Genomic DNA, 15,131 nt, shown 5'->3' with positions numbered 1-15,131 from the left:
AGGGGCATATTTCAACGTTCATTTTACTCTTTAAATGTGTAAATTCCATGTAGCGTATTATGCATGCACATTTGTCACAACCCAGTTCGTCCTAGGGCATTTTAGCCTCATAATACCTCATTTTTTTCATCGGAAGTTGTTATAAAATTGGATATTATAAATATATCAAAGATTTTTTTTCCTTCTAATTTATTTAAAAGTGAACAAATACTAATGAATAATTTTTTAATATTAATAAATTATAGATAATTAATTTATTTCCTATTTCTAATAATAAAATTGTAAAATAATGAATTAATTCTCATTTTTAATAGGAAAATTATATTCCTAATTATAATAGAAAAGATTTAAATAATTATTATCTCCTAATTCTAATAGTATAATTAAGAAAAAAAAGCCTTAATGAATTGGTAATTTATTTCCTATTTCTAATAGGAAAATGGTAAAATAATTAATTAATTCTCATTTCTATTAGAAAAATTATATTCCTAATTATAATAGAAAAGTTGTAAATAATTAATTATCTCCTTATTCTAATGCTAATAGTAGAATTAGGAAAAAAAGCCTTTCCTAATTCTAATAGTATAATTAGGAAAAAAAGCCTTAATAAATTGGTAATTTATTTCCTATTTCTAATAGAAAAATGATAATATAATTAATTAATTCTCATTTCTAATAGAAAAATTATATTCTTAATTATAATAAAAAAATTGTAAATAATTAATTATCTCCTAATTCTAATGCTAATAGTATAATTAGAAAAAAAAGCCTCTTTTAGTTATATATATTGATTACATGACAAGGTACAAATAAGGATTACAAGGTTAGGTTAGAATGCGAAAGGCGAGAAAGCTGATGAGAGCTTCATCTTAGTTGAGATGGTCTTGACCCGGGCAAGATGGTGATGTCCCGATACTCAACCTGTTCGGTTAGAGCAGTATCTTCCTTTTTCTTGCTAAATTCTGATTCATAATCCGTGAGGATTCACCCTAACTTGTGGGGGCTAGGATGTGAACACCTCTAATCTTATATTATTGCTCTAAGGGTCATTGATCCTTGATCATCCCTTCATGCTAAGCCTTGTGCAGTTTTGACGTAGCTAATTCTTCCTTATTTGCACCAAATATGGGTAAAACCCGCTTCATTTGGCTCCTTTCCTATAAAAACATGCCAAATAGCACAAGATAACAAATAGGAAGCAAATAGCTACGATTATCTCCATGATTAACACTAATAACATGCAAAATCAGTTCGATAGAGGGGTTAAAAGTGAGTTAATTCAAACCGCATCACTTACTTCTATGAAAGAGTTAGGACCCAGCCCAACTAATACTCGTGGTACTTCTTATGAACATTGCTCACTGGGATCTATCTGAATTGCTCATCCAACGCAGCTTGGCTAACAAGGTTACCTATTCTAGCAGAAAAGTTAGATCTAAGAACACCAGTAGTTCAAGATGTTACCTAGGATGCTCTATAGATTGTTGAGTACACTGGTGCTAGGGTTCGTTGATGGTTGCATGTTACTCCTCCGAGGTCTAGCCAACTCCTATGGAATATATATGCAAGGTCATCTTCTTTTTGCTAGCTCATAGAATGAGGCTGGAAGTCCAACGTAGCTACTCTGCTTGTTGGGTGTCAGTTGAGGGGTGAACTATGGTAACACCCCTAAGAGATTGTGAGAAAATTGTTCCACATTGGGAAATTAAGGAGTTTATGATCTGTTTATAATAACTTCTACCCATCACATTAAGAACAAGACTATACGATTTTGGACTTAAGAAAGGATAATATAAGCCCAAAGGTGCACACCCATCTCATTGGGGTTTGTGTTCAATGGTTGAGTCGTATCTTTTGCCCGGTTTTTGTCCAACAATTTTTGTTGGAATTGAAAACATAAATTAATTAATTATTGTAAGTAAACAAGTTCCTCAAATAGTTTTTACCTTGAAATATTAAAGAATAAAAACTATTGTTGATTTTAAGTTTCAAGGTGATAATTGTCGCTGTAAAATTAATGAAATGGTAAAAACAATCTTGCACCAAAATGAATACTTATGATATACTCCCTCCGATCCAGACAAATGGTAACATAGGAAAAAAGTGGTTATTTAAGAAAAGGTGGAAAAGTGAGGGGAAAGTAGGAAAGTTTGATTGGGACCACATGGATTTAGGTGGATTAAATAAGTAGTTGGTGAGTGGGTGAATGAATAGTAAAGTTATTAATAGGTAGTGAATGTAAGGGTAATTTAGGCATTTTTCATGCCAAATATGGTATGTTACCATTGATGTGGTTCATCCATTTTAGGTAAGTGTTACCATCTGTTTGGATCGGAGGAAGTACTTGGTAATCGACTCTTACGTAACGTGTGGTTCATCGAGGAACTGGATTGACGCCATAAAATCCGATTCATATGAATTATTTTCCTATATACAAATTCACATGAATTTGGAAAACTCGTTTGGTTGTGTTATATGAGTTGAATTTTAGAGGAGTTGTCAAATACCTAGGGGGAGTGGGTAATTCAAGTCCCCTCATTATGTAGGCATTCAAAACTCGCGGGAATATTGAATACCTACATTTGGCCAAAAAATTGGCAACCAAACACCCTCCCTTTTTTTTACATTATGTGTTTTTATATTTCCGATGAATTAGGTAGGCAACTAAACAAAGTCTTATGATCTCTTCTAATGGTTCTATAGAGTGTTAGTGTACTCTAATCTAATATTGTTTTCTCTCATCACATTTAAATCTACTTTAACCTTTTGTATTCCTTTGTCAAATCATGTTTTCCCAAACCACAACTCTTGTATTTCTTCCAACCCCTATCTTTCCCAAGTTTTTGTCTCTTATTTCTCTTCCCCTTTAATATGTAGGCTGTTCCTTCATAATGTCTTTCCTAGTAAGTCAATCACTCTCATTTTTCTCTCTATTCTTATTTCCTCTCCTTTGTCGATGTCATGTCAAATTTAGATGTGTTTGAAACACGTGTTGGGTTTCGTGTATGACAAGCGATACGTTGGCGAGGTACCATGTCGGATTAACGCAACTTAACCTATAATTCGTCATCAGTCGCAAGCCAAAGAAGAAAACCAATAACCTTTACCATGTAGTACAATTGTTCGATGAATCTACTCATGATTTCTTGAACAGGATGAATCTACTCATGAGTTCTTGAACAAGTTTGATAAAGAGAAGTGTTAATCCCAATATGCAACTTAACAACAACTAACAATAGAGGTGTTCATCAAGGATTCCACAAGGATTTGGACATGTACTACTGACCAAGTGCCATTGATTAACATTCGAGGATGTGCAAGCTAAGAGAATGGCTGGAATCAAATTGGAGGAAAATGAATGCAGAAGTAGTACCTATGTTATAGGCAGAAGCTCGATGATAGAAGGAATATAGGTCAAAGCCTTACAAAAGACCATCCGTGAACAATGTTTCTACAAAGGCAGGCTGGAGAAACAACCCAAATTTACCAACCTTGCAAGCTTGCATAGGATACCCGGAATACATAAAGAAGATAGATCTTCATACAAGAAAGATCCCAGCAGGAGATGTGACTTCATGACTGATAAGTGCATTTGTATACATTTATTGATCTATTTAGCTTCTTTTTTGCGCTCTTTGGAGTCGTTTTATATGCCTTTTCCCCGCTTTTGATACTTTGGTAGTGCATGTTGGTTTTCTACAGGAAAAATATCTAAAGTATGCATTTATGAGAAGTTTTTGCTTAAATGGGGTTTAAAACCAAACTATTTATGCCAGGGTCCAGGGAGCATCCAAAATGCTCTGTTTTCCTCCGTTACGGCAAATTTTCGCAATCGCCGTGTGTGTCGTATGAAACGAGATAGATTCCGATACTTGTATAAATAGTTAATATGATGACGCTCGACATAATTGTACCGATTTTGGGCTCTTTCATTACCGTCGCGGCGACGTCGTAAATGCTTGTTCTGTTTTTCAATGGGTATATTATGATCGTATGGTGTGCTTGGTCATGACGTGAATAGCGATTTGTCGGTCGTCATGAATGACTTACGCATGGTATCATCGCTATGTTGGTGGTGGGGCTTTGGCAATTGGTTGTTGTTGGTTGTGCGTAGGTATTGGCGTGGTGCTGTAGTTTGGGAGTAGGGGAACTCGAGGGTAGTCGCTGTCTCGCACAGCGATAAGATATCTGACTATTAAAAAAAAAACACCAAATTGATGACATGGACCCATTTTTTGTAAATAGTTTCAAAGTAATACCATTTTGATAAATAGTTTGGGTTTAAACCCCATTTAAGCAAAAACTTCCATTTATGAGCCTTACCCAACACATTTGAAGATCCAGAGATGTTTGACTCGAGTTCCTGCTAAAGGATCTTGAGATGATGTTTAGAAGTGCCGGAAACTAGCGGGGTCATTGCTAAGGCTGGGTCGATCGACCTGTAGGCTGGGTCGATCGATTTGAGGGTTAGGTCGATCGACCTTGGCTCGTTTAGTCTTCAAATTTAGTTTATTTTAAGTTGTAATCTCGTTTAATTAGTGTTAGACATAAAAGGGGCGAGAGATCTAGACTACTAGTACGTTTATACATCTCAGTTTTTTAGAACTCTAATTACATTTCTTAGAACTCCTTTTCACTTTGCTAAGATTGGATTGAATCTTTTTACTCTTTCCTTGATTTTGTAATCTATCAATACTTGTTCTTTATTTCTTTTTCTTGCTTTCATCTATTCTCTCTTCCTTAATTTGTGTTTTATGTTTAATTGTTCAAATTGTTTTTTAGTTATGAATTCATCCGTATTGCTTTTATTATTATTATTATTATTATTATCGTTGTTGTTAATTCGATCATGAGTAGCTAATTTGTTATCCAGGGTCTAGGAAATTTATGGACTAATTAGGTTTGCATACGATTATTAAATTAATTGCCTAAGAGGTTCAAATGCGTCTAAACCCCATGTACGACAAGACCAAAATACTAGCATATTATTGTCTAAAAAAACCCACTAACAACATTTAAAGTAAGCAACATAGAGCGTAAGTTCACTAAATATTACTATTGTCTGGGGTGAGTAGTTAGTCAATCAACACTCCATCCATCTTTCTCGGCAGGAATTGTTGCAGGGGCCACCACTGGGTCTGGATGAACAGAAGTACCCGCACAAGTTGCAGCATTGTTAGACGTAGAATCAGTCTCATCATCAGAATCCTCCAACTCAAAGTCGCCCAAAATGCTCAGATCTGGCTTGCGCATAAAAGAATGGGCAAACATCCTCTCTTCCTCTTCTAAGTCCCAGGTCAGGTGCTTGCCATTCTGAAAGTCCTTTATACATTTGATCTTCGACTCCCAAGCAGCAAATGCGACAGCTTTGGCCAAAGTCTTCTTTAGTAGGAGCACCTGTTCTACGGTTACCTTCAGGTTTTCTAATAAAGAACAGTTGACTTCTTGTGTGCGTCTTAAGTGATCCTGAGTTGCCTTTTTCTTGTTAATAGAGGTTGTCAACTGGTTCTTCAACTCCGCATTCTTGGCATTCATGGCGGAAAATTTAGTCCGCATTCGCGTAATAACCTTACGAGAGTGCAAAGCTGATTGCATGGCCTGCATGAGAATCACCACACATAGAATGTTGATGAAATGACAAAAAAGTAGGAAATGATGTAAGGATTTCAGTAAAAGAAAATTCACCACAAAGAGATTTTCCACAGTCTGGTCTGCTACTTCAGGAGGAGCTTTTTGCTCCAGCGCAGATGCTGGACCAGGAAGGAGAAGTTGGCTGAGATGAGGCCAATTTGGAACATTCTCCGAGCAACCAAATCCGGCAGGAAATTGGATTAGGGTCGAGTCAAGAGACGCTGCATGAGTCACTGAAGTAGAGGGTTGCAATGTGGCCATAAGAGTCTCCTTAATAGGATTGAGAGAGGGCTCATTTTCCGTCTTTTCCCTCGAGCTAAGCTTAAGGAGGCTTCTTGCCGCCTTTCTCCTTCTTTGCTCCATAAGATATTCAACAGTGATCTGTGGCCTGACACTTTCTGTAAGGCAAGTAACACACCTCTATTACGTCACTCTAAAACAACCATACTGTGCTACATGGAATCTATGGCAAAGGCAAACTTTCACACGCCATTTTCTTTTGTGTTAGCAATAGGGAAAGGATTATTTTGTAGACGGTGATGAGAAAACAAACAAGGAAATGTCCTCTTATGAGCAGATATACCACATAACCATCTTAAAGATGTCCAATGGCTATAGTTTGATAGTGTTTTACCCCTTATTTATAACCTTTATTAGGCTTGTGTGTTTAAGTGGCTTAAAAGCTTATTTTGCTAATTAGTTACTTCCTCTATTAAATTTCACACTCACCATTTCTCTTTTACACATTTACCCCCAGACAAATTCTAACGTAACTATCTTCTATTTTTACACCAGTTACTCCTCTTTCATATACCACTTTTTCAAAGTTACTCCATTTTTTATTTTCAAAATTACTCTTTTAAATGTCAAAACTTAAAATTTTGATACCAGAATCCATTTCAGTTCGAATAAAAGAGGAATATTTCGGCCAATTTTTTTTCCCCTCAAATGTGATTTTTCTGACCAAAACACTTTTTTTTTAACACAAGGAGCTATTACGAACCCACTGCTTGGTTACCGTTTTGCTTAGTTTCATATGCTCAACCTTAACCTTCTTCATCATCATCTTCTTCTTATTTGCTTTTGAACTCCGCTTTTCTATTTCATTTCTTCATCTAACATCTTCATACATAAAATAGAGGTTTTTCATTGTGAATAATTTCAGATTCATAATGTTTGAGCAATTAATTTTTTGTTTTTAATGGAAAGTAGGTTTTTCATAAATATATTTATATATATGGTTTTATTCTTGAGCTAAAATTTAACTAAACTAAATGAAAACAATCAACTTTAAGTGAATCAAATTTCAACAATTTGAGAATTTCGATCGGACGGTTTCGAGTTTTAGCTAAAAAAATAAAATAAACAGTAATTGGTAATTAAAAAATGTAAATAAACGAATTATTGAACAAATCAATGAAAATTACGCCTTCCTATTCTCATTAACCTTCCATATTTCTTTTTTCTCCAATTCGGTTTACCTTCTCTATTTCTATTTTGGGGAAGTTTTGTGTGGTCCAAAATTAATTGAAGGGGGATAGTGTGTTTGTGTGATCTAAATTTAATTATACGTATGGTAGTGTGTTTTCCTTAATCCTTGTGTCAAAAAGAAATGGAAATGTTATTGCGAATAGGAGAGAATATGAATTACAATCATCATCTAACCCTAAGTTAAAAGACAAACTCGCCTAACTAAAGATGAATCAAAGGATCTGAAGAGGAATGACAAAATTGAAGTTGATGAACTTGAAAATGATCAAGTAAAATAAGAATTTCAGAAATAAAAATGTAAAGTGTTTATTAAAGAAAGGGCAACGATATCAAAATCTAAAGTTTTGACATTTAAAGGTTGTAATTATGGAAAAAAATTCGGAAAATGCACTTGGTACCCCTGAGATTTGAAACTTTGAACGAAATACCCAAACTCGTATTTACAAACTCGAAAAATGACAATTTTTGTTATTCAAATTGATCATCTTTTCAAAAACAACGATTTTAAAAAAAAATTATTGCATTTAGATCTCGTAGCTAGGAGTTATTGTATGTCAAAAAAATTTTGACCGAACAAATTTTGAGTGACCATATCTCTTGGTCACAAGTTTCAAACACGACAAATTTTTTATTTCCAATCGTAGTTCTCGAAAAGTTGATAGATTTGAAAAAAAAATCTTCATTTTCTGAACTCGTAGACACGATTTATGGACACATAAAGTTTTTCGGTTCACAAAATTGGTTATTTCATGCAAAAAGTCAAACATCGAGGGTACCACGTGAATTTTCTAAAAAGATTATAAAAGGAAGTAACTTTGAAAAAGTGTATATAAAAGAGAGTAATTGATAATTTTACTAAATAATATAAAAGTTTCATCCCCCTATAACTAAAAGAATAAGAGATCTTTAAGTTTTCCCGCCTAAATGAATTAGGCTATAAATGGGCTTCATAACATCATATATACAATTGGGTCATCCTGATTAATTTTGACTTATGCTATAAATGTGTTTCATAATATCATATCTACAAGTGCACCATAATGATTAATTTCATACATAAATAATTCTATACCATTTAAAAAAGGGGATAATATTTCTTTTTTAATTTGTATAGATATATTAATATGATATTCTTATTTTATGACATACATGAAATTGCACTAATTATATGTACAATGTGGTAGAAATATTTTTACTATTATTATTTTTAAAACTAAACATTACGGCCAAGAACATGTTTTTAGAAAACATTTTTTAATTAATTCTATTTTTCTATCTTTTGATACAAACGTACAGGTTGAGAGTATTCATAAATTGTTATTCCTTCTAAAAAGAAAAACTTATGACATATTTTTTCTTACTCTTTAACTTAATATATATTTTTGCTCCATACTATATGAAAACTTAAATTTTGATTATATTTTTTAATTGTTTATATAAAGGCTTTAGTAGATGTAATGATATAATTAAAAACAATATTTTTTTAAAACAAAGTTAATAAAATAATTTCGGTTTTCACAATCTTATACGGAGTAAAAATGTTGAACACTCTTTTTTCTAGCTCTTAACACAAAATATTATTAATAGTAAATTTTATAATTAAATTTCAAATGCAGTTAAATACCAATAGTATAATTGTTAAATTCTCAGTATTCCTATCTAAAAAACCACGCATTTGCGCGGGATCTCTACTAGTATTCATATTGTACTTAAAAAGATAAATCAAACAAGGTCATGCCTGTTCATATTTTCTCTTATATAATATATTTTGAAGAATATAAAATATTCTCTTCACTCGTGATAGTGTAAAAAAAGTGAATGATGTGTTTGCATATGAAGGGAGTAAAAGTTATTAGTTTTGTTACATTTCTTTTGAATAATCGTTATTTTCTTTGAATTGATTATGTTTATTGTTACTTAATTAGTATAGATTCTGTGCTACAGTACGGTATTTGTAGAAGGATGTGTGAGAGAAAGTTGCATTGGAAATGTTGTCATTATCAATTTAACATTTAATAAACCTATTTTTAAAGTCTTGTATTAAGACGTATGAATTATTATTTTGGGCCATCAATAATAGTTGAGAATTCATTTTTTTGTGTTTTTTTTATGGGATTTGGCATATATGGGACTATGGGAGCTATACAAAAGGTATTTTAGGAGCCTGATATTTTTGAAGAGGTTTACTTTAGAATGAGAATATTTTAAGAACCGTACATATTTTATCATGGAGAGATTTACATATTTGATTTATAGATTTTACATATTATAACCATTTTAATTAGTACCCCATTTAGTTTCGTACCTATTTTATTTATCTTTTTACAATTTTTCCATCACTTTTCAAGTGATCTCCCAATAAATTTATAGAAAGACCGTATTTTAATAAAAAAAATGATTTATAGAGAAAGTATGTAAAATAAAAGGGCGGAAAGTAGTTCTTGCTTTTACGATAATAAGAATTGATAAATGCATTGTTAGTATCCTATTCTATCTACTTGCCATTAATAAAGATATGCAGCCTTAATATCCTATGAGAACTACTTCCTCCATTCAACTCCACTCTACCACTTTGCTTTTTTACGTTCGTCAACGCGTGTTTTACGCGGTAAATATCGTTAGCTACGTATTTGCAAAAATTATAAAAGTTCGATATTTTTAATGTACTTGTAAAGACGAATTAAACAAGATCCCACATGAATATATTTTCACTTATGTATTGAGAGAAAATCGAGATTGAATGTGCACTTGTGAATAGTGTTGAAAATGGAAAGAGGTAGAGTGGAGTTGAATGGAGGAAGTAAGTTTTTTCATTGATGTTTTAGGCAATTAAAATAGGGGTTTTTCTAAATAGTAGAGTATATTTAGAGAATAAAAAAGGAATCAGTGGAGTCAATTAATAATAATGGGGTCCAATTTTATTAGTCAATACATACTTGAGCGGCAATTTCATGAGTTAATACACAACTAGTATAGCAACTCGTGCTACAACACGGTAATTTTATATAAAGGTTAATTCTATAGATTTAGTGTATTAATATTGTTTTAATAAATTGAATTTAATGTAAATGTACTTTTATATATAAAATGTAACCATAAGAAATATTTCATACATGGGGGTATAGTGATTGACGACTATATTATTATTAATTGTGTAGAATATTGTATTAGAAATATTCCATATATGGTTGACTAAAATATTTTGACTAAAATATATTAGAAAGGAAATATATTTTCTCTCATCCAAACCAAAGGTAACAGTTGCTTTATCACACTTGTCGAGGCACGTTTTGTAAGGTGAACATCTTTAGTTACACATTATTTAAAATTATAAAAATTTGATATTGTTATAGCATTCATGATGATAAATCAAACAAGATCTCACATGACTATATTTTGTCTTATAGATTAAGAATAATATCAAAGATTCCCTACGACCATGAATAGTGCAAAAAAGCAAGTGTTACCTTTGGTTTGGATGGGAGGGAGTATTAGAAGGGAATATTCTAGAAAGGAATATTCCGTATGGGGGGAAAGATGAGCGGAAAACTTGAGCGGGAATAACACAGCTGTGTTATTTTTTTGGTCTATAGAGGATTGAGCGGGATAAGGTAGGCGAAAAATTTAGAATTGTGTTAATCTTTTAGTATATAGGGGATTTCGTATAAGATAGGTTCGTGAATAAAAGTGAAAAATCATATACCAACTAGTTTGAATGCCCGTGCGTTGCAACGGGGTAATTAGCTTATTTATAATGCAAAAAAAAAGTTATAACGTTTAATGTTTACATTATATGTCTAATGATTTGTTTACATATTATTAAAATTATCTCTTTCAAAAAAATAAAAGATTAATATATATACGTGGTTAACTCTTATTTATAATTATATAATCACCCCAGCACCTTATACTAATCTTTCGATGTGGGACAATTCTACTATTTATAAGTAATATATTCACCAAACTTGGATTATGTTTCTGATGTAGGACAATTCTACTATTTGTACGTAGTATATATTCATCAAACCTCCATTGTTTTTCAATGTGGGACAAATTACATACTCAGAATTAGACCATCTTTTTTGCAATTAGTTCGACATCCAACCAGATCCCGAAGACTGAATACGGACAATTGCTACTCATTATATATAATAGGTATATTTAAATTTAATAATATGATCAAGTACTCTCCATTAATATTTGTACGCTGTTTTTCTTCAAACAAAATTTAACATAATTGAGATACGAAAATTTCCCGTGGTACCCCTTAATTTTGTTCGATTTTCCATGTTACCCCTACTTTTAAAAATCTGCCTATGGTACCCTTGAGGTTCCATTTTTTTGCCCATGGTACCTCCTAATATAAAGGCTGTTAAATGGACGTTAAGTTTGATGGCGTGACAATAAAATAACAATTAAAAAATAATATCCCCTTTATTGTTTTATTGGTACGGATAACTCTTTTTTAAATGCAAATTTAATTAACTATATCATTATAATATTGGAAATTTCTCATGGTAACCTTGAACTTTGATAGATTACACATGCTACCATGGACGTTTGTTTTCTATTTTTTTTACCATAATTAAATTATGTGTAAATGATAAGAACCTATACTCTAATGATAGAATATTTTTAACACAATTCTAATTATATTATTTAAACATAGTATATTTACCACACCTACATTATTTTTCAATATGTGACATATAAAATCCATAGGTAGAAAATATAATGATATATATGTAGAAACTTAAAATTAGGGGTATTATGTGTAATCTACCAAAATTCGAGGGTACAATGAAAAATTTCCGTTATAATATTTACCATTTTATCGCTCTTTCTCCCACCTAAAAAAATGTTACAACTTTAAAAATTTAACATTTAATTCAAGATTATATTTAAAGTCTCTTATATAATAAGTATACTTTGAGAGATTAAATATATTTGGGGTGATACCTAAGTTCCAAGGATAAATCCTATTTATAAGCATGGGATCACCTTATGATAATCTTGTGATGTGAGACAATTCAACTATTTATACGTAGTATATATTTATCACACCTACATTATTTTTCAATGTGAGACGAATAACATATTTAAAAGTACACCATATTTTTTGAACCTAATTCGACATCCAATCCGATTTAATAATAAGCAAATACTATACTATCAATTAATATTCATAAGTTTGTTTTCTATTTTTTTTATCATAATTAAAATATATGCAAATGATATGAACTTATACTCTAATAATAGAATTTTTTTTAATACAATTCTAATTATATTATTTAAACGTAGTATATTTACCACACCTACATTATTTTTCAATGTGTGACATATAAAATCTATAGGTAGAAAATAATGATATAAACTTTTAAGAGCTCTCTAAGACAATACTTAACAGACTCAAAATATTTTGGGTTATGACTTCTATTTATAATCATAAGATCACCCTGCTTTATGGTAATCTTCCGATGTGGGACAATTCTAATATATATACATAGTATATTCACCACACTTACATTACTTTTCAATGTAGGACAAATAACATACTAAGTACACCATTTTTTTTTGCACCTACTTTGACATCAACTCGATTTAATAATGAGAAAATACAATAGAATCTACACTCTAATGATAGCATTTTTTTGTCACCATCTAATTATATAATTTTCATACGATACTTTTTTGTCAAATGAAATATAAAGTTTTTATATCAAAATTATAAACATCACTTTAATATAGTATAGAAAATGTATATATATGAGACAATTCTATTATTTATACATAATATATTCACCACACCTACATTATTTTTCAATGTGGGACATATAACATACTAAAAAGTACATATCTTTTATATATAATTTTTTTGTGTTAATATCTACGTTTCAAGGATGCCTCCTATTTAAATTTCACCCTACTAAAAAGTACATATTTTTTATATACTAATCTTTCGATGTGAGATACATAATTTAATTATTTAGACGTAGTATGTTCATCATGCCTACATTATTGTATACGTATTATTTTTCTTTGAAGGTAAACCCACTTAGTCTTGATCGACGACCATTAGATAGGGATCTCTATATCGTACATATAACGACACATTAACGCTCTATTAGTGCATTCAGGAGACAACCATTAGTAAAATCTTTAGTTTTGTACTGTGTTAGGAGACAACCATTAGTAAAACTCTTTGTTTTGTATTGTGCTTTAACTTTGTGTATGTTGTAATGCTGTTCATTATAGGTTGCCTATGTGACACCAATATTAAGTGATTTTTGCTTCTCTTGTTCATGTTCTTAACTCTTTCCCTGAGTAGTTATCATCAATCTACACTATATTTTTTATATCATATCGTAGAGATAATAATAGCAAATCTTAAGAGAGCTCTTTAAAACAATATTTATGAGACTCCAAATTTTTTTGGGTTGATACATAAGTTCCAAATATGTCTCCTATTTATAATCATAGGAACACACTACCTTATACTAATCTTTCGATGTGGGACAATTCTACTATTTATATGTAGTATATTTCACCACACCTACTTATTTTCCAATGTGGGACAAAACATACTAAAAAGTACACAATTTTACATATTAAAAAGTACACCATCTTTAATATGTGCAAATAATATGAAATCTATACTCTAATGATAGCATTTTTTACCACAAAGCTAATTATATTATTTTCATAATTTTTTTAACGATATTTTTTTGCCAAATGAAATGTAAAAGTTTGATATAAAAATTAGAAATATCACTTGAATATAATTTAGGAAATATACATATTATAATAATTAAAAGATTCTCTACTTTATTTTTTACATCAAAAATTATACTTTCCTAAATTGATTTTTGATGATGTGGACGCTCTCAGATCGCTCGAAAAAACTCTCTTTTATATATATACTAGATTTAATGCCCGGGCGATGCCCGGGCCATTTGGTAGAGTCTTTATGAACTAAAGTGAAGTAAATGAAGCTTATTTGTACTAAATATGGCTAAATTAAGAGTTAATTTGTGAAAGGATATAGTTGAATTTAACTGAATGTAGTTGAAGTAAGAGCTTGAAAAAAGATGAGTTGAACTGAATGAAATCGAGCTGAACTTAACATAACTAAATGAAGTTGAGCTGAACAGAACATAACAAAATGAAGCTGAGCGAAATAAACTAAAAGTTAACATAAAAACCTTCTTTACTCCATACATGTTAAAACAATATAAAAACGCAATTGCTAAATCCAGCACATCATTTTGCACCATCAAACACCTATTGTCATATTCCACCATCAAACACCTAACATCATTCCCTTCATCAACACCATTAACAATCACCCTAAAAGACCAACCACTTCAACCACCGCATGACACCAATCGAGCCACCTTTGTCGACCATCACAATCTTCATATACTAACACATCTTCTGAAGAGGTAGGTTGAACCAGAGTTGTGCAAAGGAGCTAGTCATAAAAGTAAGTCATAGTAGTGCCTTAAAGCAAGAAAAAAGAATATAACTTCTGATGAGTCGGTTGTTTTATAGGTTTAAAGGATCGAATTGGCAGATTTAATGAGGCGAAAAGTTGTATTTTTCTGGTTTATTTGAATAATTATCGATGTCATTTGTAATTGAGTAATCGATGAAGTTTATGAGCAAGATCGAAATCAATATCGTTTCAAGAGATTGAAAAAAGCTTGGAGCTTGACAATGGAAAAGAAGTCGATTAAAGGAGATGAGGACACCCAAGGAGATGAACGTCGAAGTTCAGTAGGCACACACGAGTAACATGCAACTCATGTGCGAGTCGTACGTTATGAAGTTGCTCTTGTGTTCCTTGCATGAGGTGTGTTTAAACATTTGAATCGCGTGTGTGGGAGGAACACATACTTTTATTTTGCATAGGAGATTGAGGAAACACGTGATGATCTTATTTCATCACATTAATTTTTATTATTATTTTATTTAGTTCATTCCAATTACTATAATAGTTTGGATTTTCA

The 15,131-nt window shown here is 31.4% G+C and overlaps 1 protein-coding gene across 1 annotated transcript in view; it reads right to left on the bottom strand.

Annotated features, from left to right (window-relative positions):
• Nucleotides 1-4,890: 4,890 nt before the first annotated feature.
• Nucleotides 4,891-15,131, bottom strand: part of LOC141592630 (uncharacterized) — a 62,789-nt gene continuing 52,548 nt past the window's right edge. The window contains exons 5-6 of the mRNA XM_074413370.1: nucleotides 5,686-6,029; nucleotides 4,891-5,598 (exon numbers count right to left, since the gene is read on the bottom strand). Of these exons, the coding sequence (XP_074269471.1) occupies nucleotides 5,080-5,598; nucleotides 5,686-6,029 (863 nt within the window). The 3' untranslated portion in view covers nucleotides 4,891-5,079. The remainder of the gene's footprint in view (nucleotides 5,599-5,685; nucleotides 6,030-15,131) is intronic.

This window comes from Silene latifolia, chromosome 7 (genome assembly GCF_048544455.1).
Source record: "Silene latifolia isolate original U9 population chromosome 7, ASM4854445v1, whole genome shotgun sequence".
In the NCBI taxonomy this organism is placed as follows: domain Eukaryota; kingdom Viridiplantae; phylum Streptophyta; class Magnoliopsida; order Caryophyllales; family Caryophyllaceae; genus Silene; species Silene latifolia.
Note: the sequence above shows the minus strand (reverse complement) of the source record. Positions and strands in the feature narration are given on the sequence as shown.